The sequence below is a fragment of the Equus przewalskii genome, chromosome 18 (genome assembly GCF_037783145.1).
Source record: "Equus przewalskii isolate Varuska chromosome 18, EquPr2, whole genome shotgun sequence".
Classification (NCBI taxonomy): domain Eukaryota; kingdom Metazoa; phylum Chordata; class Mammalia; order Perissodactyla; family Equidae; genus Equus; species Equus przewalskii.
Genome location: NC_091848.1, coordinates 55,791,070 through 55,815,206, shown reverse-complemented (window position 1 = coordinate 55,815,206; position 24,137 = coordinate 55,791,070). Strand labels below are relative to the sequence as shown.

The 24,137-nt window shown below is 34.9% G+C and overlaps 1 protein-coding gene across 7 annotated transcripts in view; it reads right to left on the bottom strand.

Moving 5' to 3' along the window:
- Positions 1-24,137, bottom strand: part of SENP7 (SUMO specific peptidase 7) — a 141,945-nt gene that overhangs the window by 41,710 nt on the left and 76,098 nt on the right. For 3 of the 7 annotated variants that reach the window (XM_070582009.1, XM_070582008.1, XM_070582012.1), the window contains 2 exons: positions 17,185-17,379; positions 1,415-1,533 (listed from right to left, as the gene is read on the bottom strand). In XM_070582009.1, coding sequence (XP_070438110.1) covers positions 1,415-1,533; positions 17,185-17,379 — 314 coding nt within the window. Of the gene's footprint in view, positions 1-1,406; positions 1,534-17,184; positions 17,380-24,137 lie in introns of those variants that run through there. The other 4 variants (XM_070582010.1, XM_070582011.1, XM_070582013.1 and 1 more) reach the window with 2 other exon arrangements.

The window sequence follows — 24,137 nt, the reverse complement described above, 5'->3', positions numbered from 1 at the left end:
AGCAAATTCCACAAGGCAAATTTAATGTACAACAAAATAATGGTACAATTGGGGTTTAATTCAGAATTACCATTAATTTACGGTTTTATGTTAAACAAGTGGTATTAGACACAATTATTAGGATTAAAATACGGAGAGTTTCAATAGCTAATTGTCTTAAAAACACTTTACCTATGAGGAGAACGTTCAGGGATACTAAGAAACCATAAAGCATTTCTTTTGTCATGCATTTTTCCCCTGCTGTAAGTCCAAAATCCCACTGTGACTTTGAAGTAATACTGACGGGCATAAGTCTGAAAGCTTTTTGTTTAACTATTCCTACCCTACCCAGGAAAGCAGTGGAACGTGAAGGCTTACCAGTGTCTTTGACAGCATCTGAACCAAGCCCACTTGTACTAATACTTATATTTTCATTTGGTAATTAAAGATAATTATTTCTGAAAAAAGTACAATTCATAAGAAAATAAATACTTCTCATTATGTGCAGACAGGACTTAGTCACTAATTGAAAGATTATGTCTACAGAGTCTCAATGCTTTCTCTAGATTGCTCTCATAATAGTTGTAGCTGATTTCCTGTATACATCAAAGTTATTAGTCTAGTTTCCTTTTAAGTTTTCCTCTTCTATGAAAAAGGCTGCTAAAAATGTGTAAATAGCTGTGTCCCAGATGAAGTACAAAGAATCTTTGCCTAGTGTCATTAAAGAACCATCTTTTCTTGTCAATAATTTATAAACTCATTCAGGAAACAAAATACCTCAACTAGTTTGAAGCTATCAACAATCCAAGAGACCCTTGAAGATGTTAGTTTCACATCTGACTGATGTAGTAAATTGTTTTGGTGCAAATTTTTATAAATTATTTTAAAATCTTAAAAGAGAAACAAAATAGAGAAAAGAAGTCATTTTTTAACCCTACATGCAAAGAGTCCTACAAAGAACTTTCAGAAGTCTAGGATGTATTTACCTTTAAATTTGCTAATAGTGGCTTGTATTGGCATCCTCCTAGAGTTGAGAGAAATTCTAATGAATAAAGAATGTATTTCATAGTAGGAGGATAGACAGTGGGAAGCTAATAATAATAACTGAGTTAGTTGTATTATGAATTACCAGACATATGTATGGAAACAACACTTAGAAATAGCTAAACTAACATTACCACTTTGTACCTGTATGCCCAGTCCCAACAACAAAAAAATAATATTCAAATTTAACTTTTGGATTTAGTAACTAAGTCAAGAAATGTATACGACAGTATAAAAATAGTAAATTAAGCAATTTTCTTTGTGTTGCTAAATAATCTCCCTTTACTTTCACATATCCTTTAAGTGTAAGATTAAAGTTACTGATAACTTAAAATTATTACAAATTCAACAGATAAAAATTCAAATGACAAGTTTTCTAAGGTTCACAAACCTTTTGGGTGAGTATCAGACATTACAAGAGAAATGCCATCGTCATCTCTCCGCTTTTCTTTAGTGTCTGCAGCCTGCTTTGTATAATTATTATCTACTGTCTTTCTTGGTTGTGAACCCCTGCAAAACAAAATAACATTATACTCAATTCTTCTAAACCTAAATGAATTTAGAAGCCAGCTGGTATATACTCAAGATAAAAGTCCAACAGGTTACAAATACAATTCCATATAGCAAAGTATATGATCTGAACAGTAGAAAGAATACTGAACTCAGATTTGAGAAATAAGTTTTCATCCCTGTTCTACCTTTAAAGTCTACAGGTTTCTTTGGGAGAAAAAACAAGATACTCACACTTCAGGATTGTGCCATACGCAAAATGAGCAAAAGAATAATACAAGTATTAAATACATCAAAGAGGTCTAAAAAGTAAAAGTTCCATGAACACAAGTACATGATAACCACACCTATGTGTATTCAAAAAATTATAAGAAAAGATAATTGTTAATATGTTTCAAGCATAGTTCATATATCAAAATTTAAATACAAAATAAAATTTGGAGTGTGGTAAGAAATTTTACCTACAGAGGAAGTAATTTAAAATATAGGTACTGGTTAAATATATAAAACATAAGCCTCTGTGAAAAACAAGTTTTGGAATGATAAAGCACAACGTCACTATTAATGAAAACTTAATACAATAGTAGTGGATTTCAGTGCCCCATTTTCAGCAATGGATAAAGGATCCAGACAGTAAATCAACAGAGAAAGGTTGGATAAGAACCTTAGACCAAACAGATCTAACATGCATTTATAGAATACGCTAATCAATATCACCAGAATACACATTCTTCTCAAGTGCACACAGAACATTCTCCAGGATAAATCATATGATAGGACACAAAACAAGTCTTAGCAAATTTAAGAAAACTGAAATCATACCAAGTATCTTTTCCAACCACAAGAGTATGACACTAGGAATGAGTAACAAGAGGAAAGCTGGAAATTCACAAACATATGAAGATTAAACAATATCCTCCTGAACAACCAACTGGTCACAGAAAAAATCAAAAGGGAGATCAAGAAATATCTTAAAACAAACCAAAATGTAAGCAGAAAATATCAAAACCTATGAAATGCTACAAAATCAGTTCTAAGAGGGAAGTTTATAGTTATAAATGCCTACATTAAGAAACGAGAAAGAATTCCAATGAACAACCTCAATTTACGCCTAAAGGAACCAGTAAAAGAAGAATAAACTAAGACCAAAGTTAGCAGAAGGAAGGAAACAACAAAGATCAGAGCAGAAATAAATAAAATAGAGACCAAGAAAACAATAGAAAAGATCAACAAAATTAGGAGAAAGTTTTTTGAAAAGACTTTAAAAAAATGAATAAAACTTTAGGTACACAAACTAAGGAAAAAAGAGAAGACTCAAATAAACAAAAAGAGAAATGAAAGAGAAGACATTAAACTGATACCACACAAACACAAAGAAACAAGCGACTACTATGAACAATTATACGCCAACAAATTGGATGACCTAGAAGAAATGGATAAATAATTAGAAACCAATACCTACAAGACTGAATCACAAAGAAAACAAAAATCTGAACAGACCAAATAACAAGTAAAATGATTGAATTAGTAATCAAAAGCCTTCCAATGCAGAAACGTCCAGGACCAGATGGTTTCACTGGTAATTCCATCAAACAATAAAAGATAAATTAATGCCAATCCTTCTCAAACGTCTCTACAAAACTGAAGAGGAAAAAACATTCCTAAACTCATGTCATGAGGCCATCATTACCCTGATACAAAAGCCAGACAAAGACACTACAGGAATAGAAAACTACAGACCACTATCTCTGATGCACATAGATGCAAAAAGTTATCAGCAAAATATTAGGAAATCAAATTCAACAATACATTAAAAGTCATACACCATGATCAAGTGGGATTTAATCCAGGGATGCAAGGATGGTTCAATATCGACAAATAAATCAATGTGATATACCACGTTAGTAGAATAAAAGATAAAAATCATATCATCACTCAACAGACGCAGAAAAAGAATTTGACAAAATTCAACATTCTTTCATGATAAACCCTCAAACACCTGAATATAGAAAGGATGTACCTCAACATAATAAAGACTAATAAACAAGCCCACAGCTAACATCACACTCAACAGTGACAGATTAAAAGCTTTTCCTCTAAGATGAGGGACAAGACAAGGGTGCCCACTCTCACTACTCTTCCTAAACATAGTGCTGGAAGTCCTAGCTAGAGCAATTAGGCAAGACAAAGAAATAAAAAGCATCCAAGTCAAAAAGGAAGAAGTAAAACTGTCATCATTTGCAGATGATATGATCTTACATACAGAAAACACTAAAGAATCCACCAAAAAACTGTTAGAACTAATCAATGAATTCAGTAAAATTGCAGGATACAAAATCAATTTACAAAAATCATTTGCATTTCTATACAATGACAGTGAACTATCAGAAGAGAAATTGAAAAAACAACCTCATTTACAATTGCATCAAAAGAATAAAACAGGGCTGGCTCGGTGGCATAGTGGTTTGGTTTACATACTCCTCTTCGGTGGCCTGGGGTTCACCAGTTTGGATCCCCGGCACAGACCTACGTACCACTTGTCAAGCCATGCCGTAGCAAGCATCCCACATATAAAGTAGAGGAAGATGGGCACGGACATTAGCTCAGGGCCAATCTTCCCTAACAAAAAGAGGAGGATTGGCAGCAGATGTTAGCTCAGGGCTAATCTTCCTCAAAAAAAAAAAAAAGAAAGAATAAAACACATAGGAATAAATATAACCAAGGAGGAGAAAGAACTGTACACTGAAAATTATAAGACATTGACGAAAGAAATTGAAAACAGAAATAAATAGTAAGACATTCCATCCTCATGGATTAGAAAAATTAATATTGTTAAAATGTCCACCCTACCCAAAACCACCTACCAATTCCATGCAATCTCTATCAACATTCCAAGGGCCTTTTTCACAGAAATAGAACGCACTATCTTAAAACTTGTGTGACCCCAAATAGCCAAATCAATCTTGAGAAAGAAAAACAAAGCTGGAGGCATCATACTTCCTGATTGCAAACTATATTGCAAAGCTACAGTAATCAAAACAATATGGAACTGGCATAAAAATAGATACATAGATCAATGGAACAGAATAAAGAGCCAGAAATAACCCTTGCATTTATGGTCAATTAATTTATGACAAAGGAGACAAGAATATACAATAGGGAAAGGATAGTCTCTTCAATAAATGGTATTGGGAAAACTGGACAGCCGCAAGCAAAAGAATGAAACTGGACCAGTATCTTACACCATACACAAAAACCAACTCAAAATGGATTAAAGACTTAAATGTAAGACCAGAAACCATAAAACCCCTAGGAAAAAAACATAAGTTCTCTGACATCAGCCTTGGTAAAAAACTTTTTTAATTTAACACCAGAGCAAAGGCAACAAAAGCAAAATAAACAAGCGGCACTACATCAAATTAAAAAGCTTCTATACAGCAAAGGAAACCATCAACAAAACGAAAAGGCAACCTATAGTATGGTGACAGATAAAAACTAGACTATTGGTGGTGAATATGATGCAATCTTTAGAGAAACTGAAATATAATAATGTACAACTAAAATTTATACAATGTTAAAAGGCCAATATGACCTCAACAAAATAGATTTTTTTAAAAAGGCAACCTATGGAATAGGAGAAAATATTTGCAAATCACATATCTGATAAAGGGTTAATACCCAAAATATATAAAGAACTCATACAGCTTGACAGCAAAAAAACCAGTCCAATTAACTAATGGCAGAGGAACTAAATCGACATTTTTCCAAAGAAATATACAAATGGTCAACAGGTACATGAAAAGGAGCTGAGCATCACTAATCACCAGGGAAATACATACCAAAACCACATGAGGTATCACTTCACATCTGTTGGAATGGCTATCATCAAAAAGACAAGCAGGGCCAGCCCCGTGGCGGAGTGGTTAGGTCCGTGTGCTCCAGCCTGGGGTTTCCCCAGTTCAGATCCTGGGCGTGGACATGGCACCGCTCATCAGGCCATGCTGAGGTGGCGTCCCACATAGCACAATCAGAGGCACTCACAACTAGAATATACAACTATGTACTGGGAGCGGGGGGTGGGGGCTTTGGGGAGAAGAAGGAAAAAATAAAAGGGAGATTGGCAACAAATGTTAGCTCAGGTGCCAATCTTTAAAAAAAAAGGACAATGTTCGCAAGGATGTGGAGAAAACGGAACCCTCACACACTGCTGGTGGGAATGTAAATTGGTGCAGTCACTATGAAAAATAGTATGAAGGTCCTCAAAAAATTAAAAATAGAATTACCATATGATCTAGCAATTCCACTTCTGGATATTTACCCTTAGGAAACAAAATCGCTATCTTGAAAAGATATCTGCATGCCCATGTTTACTGCAGCATAATTCACAATAGCCAAGACATGGAAACAAATTAAGTGTTCATCAATAGATGAATGGATAAAGAAAATGAGATTGAGATATACAGACATATACACATGTACAAACACACATATACATATATACACACACGTGCACACACAAAATGGAATATTATTCATCCATAAAAAACAAAGAAATCCTGCCATTTGTGAAAAATGGATAGACGTTGAGGGCATTATGCTAAGTGAAATAAGTCAGAGAGAGAAAGACAAATACTGTATGATCTCATGTATACGTGAAACTTTTTAAAAAACGAACACTTAGATACAGACAACAGATTAGTGGTTGCCAGAGCTAGCTGGGCAGGGGGCTTGGGGAGATTCAAAATGGGTCAAGGAAGTAAAAAGGTACAAGTTTCCAGTTTTAAAGATAAGTCAGTCCTGGGGATGTACTATACAGCATGGTGACTATAATTAACAACAGTGTACTGTATATTGGAAAGTTGCTAAGACAGTAGATCTTAAAAGTTGTCATCATGAGAAAAAACTGTAAATGTGTGATGATGGATGTTAACTAAAACTTACTGTGCCAATCACTTCACTATATATATATATATATATATATATATATATATATATATATATATATATATACAACCATTATGATGTACACCTAAGGCTAATACAATGTCCTGTCAATAATATTCAATAAAATGAATTAATTAACTTTAAAAAATAAATTGATACAAATCATTGGGAAAGCAATTTGGTACTAATCAGAACAGCCATAGAGTGAATTAAATCTTTACACACAATAATCTCACCCATAATTATTATTAATGAAACAACTCATTATGGTATTATTTAAGTGGATAAAATTTTTGAAATAAAAAATTATATAAAATTATTAACCTACAGCATTCCCTTAGAATATATTATACAGTAATTACTACATTTTCAAAACTATTTAACAACATGGAAGTTTTTACAATACCATTTATAAAAGCACTAAAAAATCAGATATCAAGGATCCTTGCACAGGAAACTGTAAAGCACATACCAAGTGACTGCAGGAAGATTGTAGAGTAGGAAGCACCTTCCATCTTCCCACCTAGACAACAACTGCACTGGCAGAATCTGTCTGCGATAACTATTCTGAAATTCTGGAGTCTATTGAAGGCTTACAACTTCCAGTCAAAAGGTTCAACAGTAAATTGCAGTTAACTGCAGTTAATTTCAGCCCTTAGGGTGACAGCGGCTACCAATCCCCCACCCTCAACCCTGAAGCAAGCAGCTAGGCCCAAGTTCCTAGAACAGTTTGTGTGGGCTTGCAAATGCCAAGGTGAGCAATAAGGACCTTGTCCTCCAAATATCAGGAATCTGTATTCTGATCACTGATTGCTGTTTCTGGTCATGGATGAGCAAACATAGAGACAGGCAGCCACTGTTGCAACAACCAACACCATTGTTGCAACACTCTTCTTATCCAGCAAAAATGACTTCCAGGAGATTTAAAGGGTTAGGGCCTGTTTTGTTTTATTTTCTCCCCTTCATTTTCCCCATTTTTTCCTTTTGGAAACCAAATATTTAAGGACTAGGAGATTAAAAAGTAATCACATATATGAGGGAATTAAGAAAATTAGAGATGCAACCAGGGAAGGGCATAGGCTTAGAAAAGACCTAAGACGACCTTATGTTTACACATCAGGCTGATCCCTGGGACAGAGACTTGTTACAACAATAAGAAAAAAATGAAAAAACCCAGAAACTCCTGGAGAAGGGGAAAAGTTTGATTTCCAGACTTATCATAAGATTCAAATGTTGAGTTTTCAACAAAAAAAAAAATCACAAGGCATACAAAGAAACAGGAAAATATGGCTAATCCAAAGGAAAAAATAATAATAAATCAACAGAACCTAACCCTGAAAAAATCCAGATGGCAGATTCAATAGACAAAGACTTTAAAATGACTGTCTTAGGGGTCAGCCCAGTGGTCGAGTGGTTAAGTTCATGCATTCCACTTTGGCAGCCCAGAGTTTCACCGGTTCAGATCCTGGGGGCAAACCTAGCACTGCTCGTCAGGCCATGCCAAGGTGGCATCCCACATGCCACAAGCAGAAGGACCCACATCTAAAATATACAACTATGTACTGAGGGGGTTTGAGGATAAGAGGGAAAAATAAAAAAATAAAATCTTAAAAAAAAATGACTGTCTTAAAGATCCTCAAAGAGCTAAAAGAAGTCTTGGACAAGGTTAAGAAAATGATACTATCAATAAAGAGACAAAATATATAATGAACTATAAGAACATTCTGGAACTAAAAAGTAGAACAACCAAAATGAAAAATTTATTAGAGGAATTCAAAAGCAGATTCAAGTAAGCAGAAGAAACAGTTGGTGAACTTGAAGATATGATCATGGAAATTATCAAATCTGAGGAACAGAATGAAGAAAAATTTCAGTAAAATGAACAAAGCCTAAGGGACCTGTGGGACACCAATAAGTGTATCAATATACACATTGTTGGAGTCTCAGAAGGAGAAAAAGAGAGAAAGGGGCAGAGAGATTATTGGAATAAATAACCACCAAAACATCCCAAATTTGATGAAAGACATGTATATAAACATCCTAGAAGGCCAAGGAACTACAAGGAGAATAAGCTCAATGAGACCCACACTGAGAAATGTTATAATCAAATTGTCAAAAGACAAACGCAAAGAGAGAATCTTGAAAGCACCAAGACAAAAGCAACTTGTCATATACAAAGGATCAATAAGATTATGAGCAGATTTCTCATCTAAAACCGTGATGGCCACAAGGCCTTGGGTTGGTATATTCAAAGCACTAAAGGAAAAATACATCAACCAGAAATACTATATCTGGTAAAACTGTTCTTCAAAAATGAGGGCAAAATTAAGACATACCAAGATAAACAAATGCTGAGGGAGTTCATTATCACTAGACCAGCCCTACAAGAAATGCTAAAGGGAGTTCTTCACATTGAAATGACAGGACACTAGAGAGTAACTCAAAGCCACATGAAGAAATAAAGGTTATTAGTAAAAGTAAATACATGGACAATTATGAAAGCTTGTATTATTGTAAATTTGGTTTGTAATTTGCCTTTTTGTTTTCTACATGATTTAAGAGACTTCTGCAATTTTTAAATTACTACACTATGTTTTTAAACACAAAACGCATAAAAATACAATTTTGTGACATCAATAATTGAAAGGATGTGAGGATGAAGCTGTATATAGGAGCACAGTTTTGTATGTTATTGAAATTAAGCTGGTATAAATTCAAATTAGAATGTTATAACTTCAGAATGTTAAATGTAATCCCCGTGGTAACCACAAAGAAATAAGCTACAGAATACAGAGAGAAGGGAATAAAAAAGTTTCACTATAAAAAAATCAAGTAAATACAGAGAAAGACAGTAATACAGGAAATAAGGGGCAAAAAAGGTATATGGCATATAGAAAACAAATATCAAAATGAGAGAAAATAACTCCATGCCTTATCAATAGTTGCTTTAAATGTAATTAATTAAAACTCTCCAAATAAAAGACAAAGATTGGCAGAATGGATAAAAAGATATGATTCAATCATAGGCTGTATACAAGAGATGTACTTTAGATCCAAAGACACAAATAGGTTGAAAGTAAAAGGATGGAAAAAGATATTCTATGCAAATACTAGCCAAAAGAGAGCAGGGGTGGCTATACTAAGATTAGACAAAATAGACTTTAAATCAAAAAAGTTTACAAGAGACAAAGAAGGATATTATATATTAGTACAAGGTTCAATACAAGATGATTTAACAATTATAAACATTTACACACCTAATAAGACTATCAAAATATATGCAGCAAAAACTGACAGAATAGAAAACAGAAATAGACAGTTCTACAATAAAAGTTGGAGACTTTAATACCCCACTCTCAATAATGGATAGGCCAATCTGATAGAAGATAACTAAGGAATTAGAGAACTTGAACAACACAATAAACCTACTAGATATAACAGACCTATCCACAACACTCTATCTAACAACAGAATACATATGCTTCTCAATTTCACATAAGCATTCTCCAGGATAGATCATAGTTTAGACAGCTAATTAAGTCTTGATAGATTTAGAAAGATAAATATCACACAAAGCATCTTCTCTGATAACACAGGATGAAGTTAGAAATCAATAATAGTAGAAAAATTAGAAAATTCACATTTGTGGAAATTAAACTACACAATCTCAAACAACCAATGTGTCTAAGAAAAAATCACAAAGAAATTAGAATACGCTTAGGGATGAATGAAAACAAAAACATAACATATTAAAACATGAGACACAGCAAAAGCAGTGCTAAAGGAGAAATATATAGCTGTAGATGCTTATATCAAAAAAGAAGAAATATCTCAAATCAACAACCTAGCTTTACAATTTAAGGAACCAGAAATGGAAGAACAAATTAAATTCAAGAACAGAAGAAGAAGAATAAAAATTAGAGCAAAGATAAATAAAATAGAGAATAGAAAAACAGAAGAGTAAATCAACTAAACCAAAAGTTAGTTCTTCAAAAAGACAACAAAATTGACAGAGCTTTATATAGATGGACTAAGAAAAAAAGAGAGAAGATGCAAATTAATAAAATCAGAAAAGAAAATGAGGAATTACCACCAGTCCTACAGAAATAAAAAAGATTACAAGAGAATACAATAAACAACTGTATACCAACAAATTAGACAACCTAGATGAAACAAACAAATTCCTATTGACACAAAACCTACCAATACTGAATCACAAAGAAATAAAAAATCTGAATAGACACATAACTAGTAAGGACATTGAGTTAGTTAACTAAAAATCTCCCAACAAAAGAAAGCCCTGAATCTGATAGCTTCAACTCATGAATTCCACAAACTTGTAAAGAACAACTAACAGATAATCTTTTCAAACTCTTCCAAAAAATTTAAGAGGATGGAACACTTCTTACGTCAGTTTATGAGGCCAGCATTGTCCTAATATCAAAACCAGAAAAAGACACTACAAGAAAACTACAGATCAATATCCCTTACGAACACTGATGAAAAAATCCTCAACAAAATACTCCAAGCAGAATTCAACAGCTTATTACAGTTATACACCATAACCACATGGATTTATTCCTGGAATTCAAGGATGGTTCAACATACAGAAATCTATCAATGCAAGACACCACGGTAACAGAATGAAAGAGGAAAACCACATGGTCATCTCAATGTAGAAAATGTGCTTGACAAAATTCAACACCTAATAAAAACACTCAACAATCTAGGAATAGAACAAAACTACCTCAACATAATAAAAGCCATATATGAAAAACCCACAGCGAACATCATACTCAATGGTGAAAGGCTAAAAGCTTTTCCTCTAACATCAGGAATAAGAAAAGAATGCCCACTTTCACCACTTCTAGTCAACATAGTACCTGAAGTTCTATCCAGAGCAATTACACAAGAAAAAAAGATAAAAAGCACTTAATTTGGAAAGGAAGAAATAAAATAATGTGCTCACAAACAGTATGATCTTACATGTAGAAAACTCTAAAGATCACACACACACACACACAAACACAGCTGTTAGAGTTAATAAACAAAAAAGGAAATTAAGAAAAAAATTACATTTATAATAGCTTCAAGAAGAATAAAAAACATAGAAATTAACTTAACCAAGGAGACAAAAGACTCAAAAAACGAAAACAGTGCTGAAAGAATTTAAAGACATTAATAAATGAACACATCAAATGTTCATGAATTCGAAGACTTAATATTATTAAGATGTCAATACCAAAACTATCCACAGATTCAACACAATCTTATTACAATTGCAATGACAAATCTAGGAAGAAAAAAATCTGTCCTAAAATTCATACAAAAAATTAAGGGACCCCCAATAGCCAAAATAATCTTGAAAAAGAACAAACTTGGAGGTCTCACACTCTCTGGTTTCAAAACTTACTACAAAGCTATAATAATCAAAACAGCATGGTACTGGCATAAAGATAGATACACAGACCAATGGAATAGAATACAGAGCCCAGAAATAAAGCCTTGAATATATGGTCAAATGATTTTTATTATGGGTACCAAGACCATTCAATGGGGAAGACAGCCTTTTCACCAAGTGATGCTGAGAAAACTGGAGATCCACGTACAAAAGAACGAAGTTGGACTCTTGCCTAACACCATACACACAACTTAACTTGAAATGGATCAAAGACCTAAATGCAAGAGCTAAAGCCATAAAACTCTTAGAATAGGGAAAAATCTTCATGGCATTGGATTTGGCAATAATTTCTTAGATGTGACACCAAAGGCACAGGGAACAAAAGGAAAAATAGACAACTTGGACTTTATCAAAATTAAAACTTTTGTACATAAAAGGGTACTATCAAAGCAAAAAGGCAAGCCACAGAATGGGAAAAAACATTTTCAAATCATATTTCTGATAAAATATTAATATTCAGAATATATATAAAACTTCAAAAATAAAAAGAAATCCAATTCAACAACGGGCAAAGGACTTGAACAGACGTTTCTCCAAAAAAGATATATGAATGGCCACTAAGTACATCAAAAGATGTTCAACATCTTAGTCATTAGGGAAATCCATATCAAAACCACAATTAGATATCGCTTCACATCCATTAGGATAGCTATTATGCAAAAATAGAAAATAGCAAGTGTTAACAAGGATGTGGAGAAACTGGGACCCTATGTACTGCTGGTGGCAATGTAAAATGGTGCAGCTGCTATGGAAAACAGTATGGTGGTTCCTCAAAAACTTAAAAATAGGGACCGGCCTGGTAGCATAGTGGTTAAGTTTGCGCACTCTGCTTTGGTGGCCCAGGGTTCTCAGGCTCGGATCCAGGGCATGGACCCAGCACTGCTCATAAAGCCACACTGAGGCAGCATCCCACATAGAGTAAAGGAAGATTGGCAAAGATGTTAGCTCAATGACAATCTTCCTCAAGCAAAAAGAGGAAGATTGGCAACAGATGTTAGCTCAGGGCCAATCTTCCTCACACACACACACACACACACAAATCAGTAATAGAATTACCATATGATCCAGCAATTCCACTTTTGGGTAGACACCCAAAACAACTGAAAGTAGAGACAGATACTTGCACACTGATGTTCATAACAGTGTTATTCACAAGAGCCAAAAGGTGGAAGCAACCCAAGTATCCATAGACATTTACACGAGACTACAGAAAGGCAAAAAAGCAATCAGAACTTCAATGAGAAAAGTAATCTCCAAACTATTGTTCTGGTTCTGATACCTCATATAAAGCATCAAAAATTAAAACAGCAGTTGATTGACCTATTTCTATATTGGGGTTGAGGAGGTCCAAGGAAAAACCAAAACACAGGGGTCAAACACTGATAAATTTTACAAAATAAAATTTAAAATTTCTATACTACAGAAGATACTATAAACAAAGTAAAATTCCAAATAGGAAACTTGAAAAAATTTCTGCAATACATGTAACAGTTAATACATTTAAGAGGAGTTCTTAAAATAATAGAAACAGAAGGAACACCTCAATACATACAAAGAGTAGGGAGAAAACTTATGTAAGAAATACAAAATCCATCTTCACTAAAAATAAAAAATGATTAAAATGAAAACAATTATGTTTATTTTTGCCAACGGTTTATCAAAAAAATTTCAATGATAACATCTAATTCTGGCTAAAATATAGGAGAGAATGGCACTATAAGGATTTACAAGAATAAATACACAAAGACATGTGTATAATCCACTTACTATAGCACTGCTCTACAGACAAAAAGTGAAAAATATCCTAAATGTCTACTCATAAGGAAGTAAATATAAGTAAAAGAAGATAAAATAGATTTCTATGTATTGATGTAGAAAGTTACCAAATTGAAAGTGAAAAGCTGATTTTCTCATTTACTCTTCTACCATACCTAGGCATTATCCCATTTTACACATGAAGTAAACTGAGGCATAGAGAAAGAAGTTAAGCAAATTCCCTGAGCTGCAATTCAAGCCTGTACTAAATAAGTTAATACAGATATGGCATTTATCATAGTGTAAGATCATAGTACAGACTTAACAAATATTGGTTAAAAGTTGTTACAGGAGTAATATAAAGCTTGATAATTGAGTTATCAATATGCTAAAATACTAAATCGTCATCTAGAAAAAACAAATACCCTACTTTAAGGAGACCATTTTAATTTACATTTCCTATTCACTCTTGATGTTTTCTATTATTCCTTTATTTTTGGCATAAAACACAAGATTTGTTTTTCCTGCATAATTCCATTCAGGTTGTCTTATAGTCAGTAATAACAGTTCTGAACACTAATGACAGGCTAAGGCTAGAGTAAGACTTTCAGCCTTTATATAACATTTCTCCATGTGTATTATCAAGGGCACAAGTACTAGGTTTTCAGGGGAAACTTCCTCAGTTTTCAGTCATAGCCTCCATTGTTCAACCTACCAATTTTTAGTTGCTACTTGACATTCCATCTTTGTTACACGAGTTGGTGTGTTTACCAGTAGCAGAACAATAACAATAACGTCAGAACATCACATCTCCTCGTGAGAAGATCTAAATAATTTCTATTTACTCTTCCTGATTGTGAGACAGACAGGCTGGGAGGAGGGTGGTTACAACATGAGTCCCATCCTTGAGCCTACTCTGTGTTCACCCTGTATTTCATTTCTAACGTGCCACAGCTACTGAAGCAACGGTACAGCCATACTTGCAATTTACTTCCATGAGGCACTCTAGATTCTCCTCAAAATGAACTCATTTTACGGGAAGAGAGAACTAACGCTTGTTCTAAGGAGTGCAGAACTCCTCCTTAAACCAAAAAGTAATACTAATACGGCTGTGACAATTGCCTTGGCAGCACTGGTAATGGCAACCAAGGGTGCAGTGATCTCAGGATCAGACATTGGCATCCTCACGGTAGAAGACTTCAGTAGCATCAATACAGCAACAGCCTTTTTTTTCTTTTTGAGGAAGATTAGCCCTGAGCTAACATCTGCTGCCAATCCTCCTCTTTCTGCTGAGGAAGATTGGCCCTGAGCTAACATCCGTGCCCATCTTCCTCTATCTTATATGTGGGATGACTACCACAGCATGGCTTGCCAAGCGGTGCCATGTCCGCACCTGGGATCCAAACCGGCGAACCCCAGCCCCTGAAACGGAACATGCGAACGTAACCGCTGCACCACCGGGCCGGGCCAGCAACAGCCTTTAACGGCACTTTTGATATCAGCAGCAATAAGAGAGACACAAAAATAATGACTACCATTTATTAATCACCTACTAAGTCCCAGGCATTATATTAGGGGCTTTACACAGGTTATCTCCTTAAATCTGTACAATAATCCAATTAAAGTGTGTATTATTATCGCTGTTTTAAAGATAGAAGAAGTAACTTGCCCAAGGTAAGTCAGCATGTTAGCAGTACTGCTAAGATCTGAATCCAGATGTCTGGTTCCAAAGACCATGCCTATTCCAAATGGAAGAATCAAAGAATATTACCACCATGAGAAAGAATTTTCAGGGCCCACATCAAATACCACCTGGAAATTTCGTAACTATTTAGAAAGGACTTGAGGAGAGCTAGAGTTCTCACTGAAGAGACTTTACAGACAGTCAGAAATTTTAGACCTATATTATTAAACCGTAGCCCTAGATTGGTATAAAGCCGAAAAGTACAGATTATAATTTGATAGTTTCACAGAATCCTCACAATAGTGCTATTTTTCATAACAACATGAATGTGCACTGAGGTCATATGAATTCATCTTAAGTGACTTTTTTTATAGAAAATATCTTCAATAATAATTTTTATTTGTATCATATTTTGTGTGCACAAAGAATTCTCACATATGAGATTTAAAAGAGATAAACAATTCTATGAAAGTCATTCAAAATTATTTCTCTTTTTATAACTCAGGAAACCAAAGCTCAAGGTTAAATGACATGAATATTAACCCAAGTGCACAAAACAGTAGGTACTGAGCTAAGCACTGGGTATAAAGGCAAATAAGACATGCTCTCTCCTTTAGGAGCACATGGAATAGTAGAGGAGGCAGAAATAAGCACCTATGGTATACAATGATAAATGCATCTCTAATATCTCTAATTACACATTAAATTTATTAGTAACTGGATAATACCACTGAAGCTTTCATGTTTTTCAGCAAATCCAGAAAGAGACCTATAAGGTATAAAGTTAAAATTGTCACTGACAATTTACTAAGTAGAACTCAGGTGAAAACATAAAATATTCTCCAAAAGGAGAATAATTCCTAAAATGTATAAATTCATAAGAAATAAACTGAGTTTAAAAAATAAAATGTGTTAGAAATATATTTGTCACAGGTCTTTAAAAAGACAACAGTAAATACTCTTTAATGTAATTAGTCTTACAAGAGAAATACAAACCAGAAGTTACCTTTGGATGGTTCAGGGCCAAAAAAAAAAAAGACCAGATCAATAATTTTTCACTCAGATCAAAATATTTATTGTACTGGCTGAAGACCAAAAATTAAAAAGAGAAGTTCATGGTAAATGAAAATTAAAAGATCCAGTAGTGTTTACTAATTGACACGCCCTAGCTTTTCCCACACTTTCTTCTTTACAGTCCCCACATGAGACTCTCCTGGAGCTTAAAACAAAAGCAACTTCAGGTTTCCATTTCTCTCATTGGCAACAGTAAGCCACGTTTGCTAATGGAATTCAGCTATCTCAAATCATTTTTGTGAGGAATGCATTCAGCCATTTATTCAGCAAATATTTACTGACCACTAAGTACCAGGTACAGTTCTAGATTCTGGATATAAAAACATTAAATAAGACAAGATGGAGAGATGGATGGATAGATAGAAGAATGTACAGTCAGATGGACAGATAGGACAGAGGAGGAGGAGGAACAGACAGATGTCAGGGGAAGGTATTTCAATTATACTAAACAAATAAAATGAAATAATAAAATAGATAACTAAATTTCCATTAAGAGTCTGCATCTATTTTCCCAAAACACAAGTAGAGTGACCGGCACTTTTTGAAATTGATTATTAGCCATGGACTGTTGGTTCCAACAGCCACTCTGGTCACCAGGGGAGAAAAGTCACACTAGCCATCAGAATATATGTGCCTCACATTTAGCAATAACATATCGGTGGGGGAAGAATAGAGGCGGGCTCATGAGAGTAAGTATAGTGCTTATTTTGAGTAAAGTTATCACTAAACATACCTTTTAGATAAAAAGGAGTTCTTGAGAGGATTTAGATTCTGACAAGAGTCTAGGCTGCCATCAGATGATGAAGAAAGCTGCTCTGATTGCATGTCGTCTGTATCACCCAAACTGGCCTCAGTTACAGATGAGGTCTTTATGTATTTTCTTCCTAACTCCGTTCCCAGGACATTCGTCAATATAACTCTGGGTATCCTGTCACACAAAATAACAAACACTGTACTATACTGAAGTTTGCAGTAAAAAACGTATTCTAGGAAGCTGAATTTTCAAACATTGTCATCGTAGCACAAGTAAGTTATCAGAACTATATCACCCTAGAAATTAACCCACAAATATTCAAAATTTTAGATGAACATATTTGTTTCCTGAAGCACCTGTGTCTTATACACTGGCATAGATTAGCCTGCCACTAATAATGGCTTTAACTGTACTAATGGATGCTATTGAGGTGTTTAAAATTTTAACCAATTTTTCTCAAAAAATGCTTTATTTTTCTTTCCCAGTAGTTATTAAAAACACAGTTTACTACAAACCAATTCAAGACATCTTTATTCTTCTCATTCAACAGAAAGGTCCTTGATAAGTAATTACATAGATTGACAAATAACAAATGCTAAATCCAACAAGAAAGACATCATTCAGATTGTACCTATGGTAATGACAGATTCCATAAGCGAAACAGCTTATCAATATGTCAGTAGCAGCACTTTACTGACCCTTTGCAACAGGTAACACTGAGGAAGGGCCAGAGGACTTTTGTTTAAGTGAAAACCATGAGCTTCCCTGTACTCATGAGATTTGCTGTAGCACTTAGAGGGATTCTTTATTTTCACTACATAAAACCAGTAGGTTCTTTTCACTATGTTCCAGACAGCAGAGAATTTCATAAATCAGGAGAACTTTAACATAATTTAGTCATATTTTTATTTTAAACGTGAAGAACTCAAAGCTCAGAAAAGTTAAATGGTTGCCCAAGTATAAATAACTCTTCCTAGTAGAAGAAGCCAGGCCTACTATCTTCTTCTTTTTTTAAGATTGGCACCTGAGCTAACAACTGTTGCCAATCTTCTTTTTTTTTCTTCTTCTCCCCAAAGCCCATCCCAATACATAGCTGTGTATTCTAGTTGTGGGTCCCTCTGGTTGTGCTATGTGGGACACTGCCTCAGCATGGGCTGATGAGCGGTGCCATGTCCGCACCCAGGATCCGAACCAGCGAAACCCTGGGCCGTTGAAGCGGAGCATGCGAACTTAACCACTCGGCCACGGGGTCGGCCCCTAGGCCTACTATCTTTTGGTTTTCTAATTTTATTCCATGACACTGTATCCTCAGGACTAACTTGCCAAAAGATCCAGATAAATGAGCTTTTCTACAGATACTTCAGGAAACTCTTGAAAAATCTCCATTTCCAGCACAACCACCACCATAAATATCGCAAAGATTAAGTAGTAGATATGACCTAAAAACCAAGCCTGGTAGTAAATACAACTCCCAGAACTCAGAGTTTGAGAGAAGAAAGAAAGGAAAGGACGTCTGCCATCTAGCACAACCACTAACTGTGAGGAAGGGAGCAAAGCCTGTTTTCTCTCTCATCTCATAGGATTTAAATCTCTAAGGATCCTATTCAGTATTGTCTGCTTTGTGTATTTGATGCCTGACAGAACCCTCCTGGATTTGAAGTGGGGAGGGTGGCAATATAGGATCAAAAAGAAGTCTCAAGATTTCTGTTCTCTGACCTCACACTAGGAATTGCGATGAAATGAATTGCTAAACAAAACTCAACTGGTTCTCAATACTTCAAGAAAATTAAGGAACATTAGCAGAATTTTATTCAAGTTAGAACTATTTTTCCCAATAAATATTTTAGTGTAAATAAAATTTTACTTAAAGAGATGAGAGAATCTAATATTCTAAACTGATAACTCATTTTAAGAATTGATGATATACTCTTTTTATGATCCCCTATCATTGCCGAACTCTAAAATTTGATTCACAATAAAAGTAATCCAAAAACTGTAGTATTTAAGTAAAGAGAACATTTGGGGCATATAAAGAGACACACCAGTGGAATGTCAGCTATCATTCAGTATCTCTGTTTAAACGCCTGCCCATAGTTTAAATGTTCTAAATGTTGATTCCCTTAAAAAAGCTGTCTCTCCAAATAGGGCAGACGGAGTCCAGAGAAGATTAGTTTTGCACAAAGTATCAAAGAGAATAAACAACAACAACAAAAAAAGTATAAATATCAGCAAGGAAAGGGAAAACTTTTAAAGATTACAATTTTCTGCTGAATTGTAAACAATCACTCTATTCTTGTAGGTTTGTTTTGCTGCTAGATTTTGGAGAAATAAAAAGCAAAGAAGAGATATGAAAAAAGACCCTTGGAGAATAAATGAGACCTTTTAAATTAAACAAATAGCTAAAAGCCTTTCCTAAAAGAAAAAAATTTCAAAATTCACCCAAAAACTGTTTGAAAAGATTATCTATCAAGCTGCAGCAGCCCACATCTCTAAAGCACAGGAGCCCTGGAGGCCTCCGCAGCTATCAGAAGGCTCAAGGAACTGTCTCGGCTCGTCTGCGGGGGACACCCTCCAATGAGAAAGCACTCTACTACCACGTGAACAAATGCCACAAGGGAGAGACTGAGAGCAAGGAGAATATTTACAGGTTAATAAATGAGATCTCATATAAAATACCTAATAAAGTCCAATGCCTGCTTACACAAAACATTACAGTTCATGGGAGGGAAAAGCAGTTGGCACAGGGGTTAAGAGCAAGGACTCTGGAGTCAGACAACAACAGGTCAGGTCCTGATTTCAGCACTTAATAGCTACATAACCTTGAGCAAGTTATTTACCATAATTAATGACTCTTATCATTGATTTCCTCATCTCTAAAATGGGGAGAATAGTATCTACCTTACAAAGCTGTTAAGATTAAATGAGATAGATGTAAAGCAGTTAGCACAAGTCCTGGCACACAGTAAGTACACAATAAATGGGAACTCCCTAATTTTCCTATTATTGAAGTCTTACTCAAAGTTACATATTATCTTTTCAAATAGTGCTTGTCATAATTTATCATGCTCTGCAATCTTGACGAAAATACCTTATTAGAAAAGTACATAATTAAATAATTAGCAATGCCTATAGTATACCCAGTTCTTCATAACACACAGCCATAGCCCAAACGTCTTTCAGCAACCATGTGCACCTTCTGCAATCTGAGTACCTTGAGGAAACAGAGAGCTTTGTATGGCAGGCTCACAGAACACAAATCTAGAAAGTGATAATTAAGTTCACAATATCTAAGCTGTCTTTTGATATACGACTGTATAAATTAGCACTGCCATGGAAATTCCAGGGCTAGCAAGCATTTCAAAAGATTCGGAATTTTCACAAGAAATCTATATGGTGTATACTTCATCTCTCATACTATCTCAATATGGAGGAAGGACTGAAAATCATCATTTCACAGAGTCTATCCAATTTTTTTCCCAAGTATATAAATAGTATTGGTAGGTAAAATAAAACAGAATTTGTTTAACTTTACTTACTAGTATTATGAAATCACACTTCAAAATATAATATTGTAAACCAAAGCAGAAGCACATTTTGTAATGCAGTGAGATGAAGCAGAAAGTACACTGGCCTAGGAGTAACACCATTTACTGATCGTGTCTCTGCATGCTTATTCTATCTGATTCTTAATTTTCTCAATTACAAATTGTGGGTTCCTTCCCTACATAAGTAGCAAGGTAAATGCAAGATTCAAATAATTTAATAAATGGGGAGGAACCTTGAAAAACTGATGAGAGCTATTAATATAAACTTCACATCAAGAAGGAATTTTTAAAGAAATGGAACACCTGTTGAAAGATAACATAATTATATCTGGCAATAAAGGTATAATATAACAAGCAAAAAAAATTACAGTACTAATTTAGTTTTCATTTTGTGGTAATTAAGATGAACACCTTACTAAAATTCTGCTATGTGACATTTTAATAGAGTTCTCATAAATCCATTCTTATCCCAGAGGATATAATTCAAAATATACTTTCTAAATCAGTTTCTTAAGCTATGTGGAGAAAAAAATTTTAATTTTTGAATAACTTTCTTAAAGAGATTCACAGATTTTCTGAATTTGCCCTTTTACTAAATTTTAAGTGAATAAATTATCACTCAAGTAAAATATTACTGGCTTAAAGAAATCTTAAGGTGACAGGAATACTGTAGTGTCCAAAAAGTCTTACCATCACAATATCTGGAATACATAATTTGTTTTAACTTGAAACATATGTAAATTTAAGAAAAAATGAATAAATATAATTACACCATTTAGAGAAATTCCAAGAACCAGGAGCTAACTTTTTTAATGGAATATGGGTACACTGTCTCCATATTTCTCTAACAATCACTGGTGCCAATTGATGAAAGCAAGAGAAACATGGTTTATTTCCTCAAAAGCCTTGTATGTGTGTCCCACTAGGCTCTTATTTGCCTAATGACCAAGGTTTACAAATGTATGGAAATTTTCTCCCAGGAAAACAGATGTGAACCACATACGGAGACAAAACCTACACTAAAATGTGGTTTACTTATTTAAAAAAAAATTTGTCAGGGGCTGGGCCATGGCCTAGGGGTTAACTTCAGCACACTCTACTTCAGCGGCCTGGGTTCAGTTCCCAGGCGTGGACCTACATCACTTGTTGGCAGCCATGCTGTGGCAGCGTCCTACATACAAAATAGAGGAAGACTGGCACAGATGTTAGCTCAGGGCAAATCTTCCTCAAGCAAAAAGAGGAAGATTGGCAAGAGATGTTAGCTCAGTGAATCTTCCTCAGACAAAAATAAATAAATAAATGTGTACATTCCATATGCTGCCAGTTTGATATTTCTAAAACTCTTGACTCTTTTCTTCATTATTTAACAAGATTGATTTGGACCATGTGTTTTCTGTTTTTCTTCTCAATCTTATCCAGAAATTAAAAGGCTAAATTGTCCTCACATAAAAGGCAACAGACTTAGATCACTACCTTTAGATCCTAGAATGCAAATAAAATTTCTTAAAAAATGCTATTTCTGGGATTGAATGAGAAATTTTGGTTTACTCAAGTTAAACTTTAAGATAAAATTAAAAACCAAAAATACATTTTTCTCCCTGTCATCTTTCTGAAATAATAAAGTCTTAGCTAAATAAAAATGAAAATAAGACAAAAAGCATCATGTCAGAGTTAAGCAAAGACTGAAGAAAGCATTGAGTCTCCTATTCCAGATAACAAGTCCCAGATAGAAAACATCTATCCAAAGCCATACCCTAAACAGTTCTCCAATTTTCTTACTTGAAGCTTGTAATATCTCATTTCCTGGTTGTCACCAAAATTACAGAGAAAATAATTGGAAAAATACATTTCAACCAGAGAGACTAGAGATGAGAGACTGCTGAGCAGCAGTCTCTTTCTTGGATTCAGCAAACACTTACTGAACATTGTGTATGTGCCCAGTACTATGCTAGGTACCAGCAACAGAGGGAAAATAATCAAATGTAGTCCCTGTCCTCAAGAAGCTTACTGTCAGGGAGGCAGAGAAACTAAAAATCACAACACAGGGTGATGAGCGCTAGGATATATGAACAAGACGCTTAACAAGACAAAGAAAGGGATCAAATGCAGATGTGGGCGCTGGAATCAAGGAAGGCTTCCCAAGAAGATGGCATTTGAGCTCAATGTCAAAGACCAACAGAAGTCAGTAAAAGGAAAAAGGAGAATTGTTCCAAGGTAAGAGAACAAACAGCATTGTACATTCAGTGAGCTACCAGTGGTTCCCTAAGTCTAAAGCCCAGCATGAATGTGGAGGAGAGGACAGACACAGGCTAGAGACAGGCAAAGGTGAGATCAATAAGGACCTTACATGCCAAGCTAACGAGTTTAACTTTATCCTGAAGGTTATGTGGAGCCACAGAAAGATGTTAAACTAGAGAGTGACAAGTAATATCTGCCTTTTAGAACGAATACTTGGGCAACCATACAGGGAAATGACCAAGAAGAAAAAGACTGTGCACAGGAAGCCCAAGCAAGTTACTGTCGTAGTAATAAAGGCACAAGGTTCTCAGGGCTTCAACCGAGGCAGTGGCAAGAAAGATGAAGAAGAGATCATTTCAAGACACATTTTGGAGGCAAAAATAACTAGACATGATAAATGACTAGATACGAAGGGTACGGAAGGAAGAGAAGTCAGGACAATTCCCAAGTTCTAATTTGGAGAATTGAGTGTAGGGGAGTCATATACTCAGACAGGGAGGGGATACAGAAAGAGGAACCAGTCTGAGAACAAAGATGATGCATTCACTTTGGAACAAGTTAAATTCAGAACACTAGGAGCAAGGGAAAAGGTTGGACTAGCTGGTAGTTCACCCCAGAAAGTGAACAGGAAAAAACACACACACAGTAAAAATCAAATTACAATCTTATTGGGACTCTTTACTTCATATTATATTTAAATTTCATGAATACATAATCTAGCTACCAACAATTCCTGGTGAGAAAAACTATTGTTCTGAGAGACTAGAGCATATTACACTGTTCTAATCACACTCTTCTAACTGAAAAAGGACACCCGTGGGATGATGGGCTGATAAGCTTGCAGTTGTCATCTGGAGGGAAGGCAAAGCTTCTTTTCAAAAGAGCTAGAGGGACTGGAAAGGTCTTCCTTTAGCGAGCCCCTTCACTGAGACTCTCAGCACGGTCAGGGAACAGTTCACCTGTACTAAGGAGGAAAAGCACAGAATCCAGGAGAATGAGAGCAAACTGCTTCATAAATTACTCAAGCTAACTTGTCCGATTCTAAGATTTAGGGTGCTTTAGAAAGTTAAATTTACATCAGGTATGATTTAGTAAGGGAATTCTCGTTACTTAGCTTTTTACGTCTTTGGCTTTTTTAAAAGAAGTGTC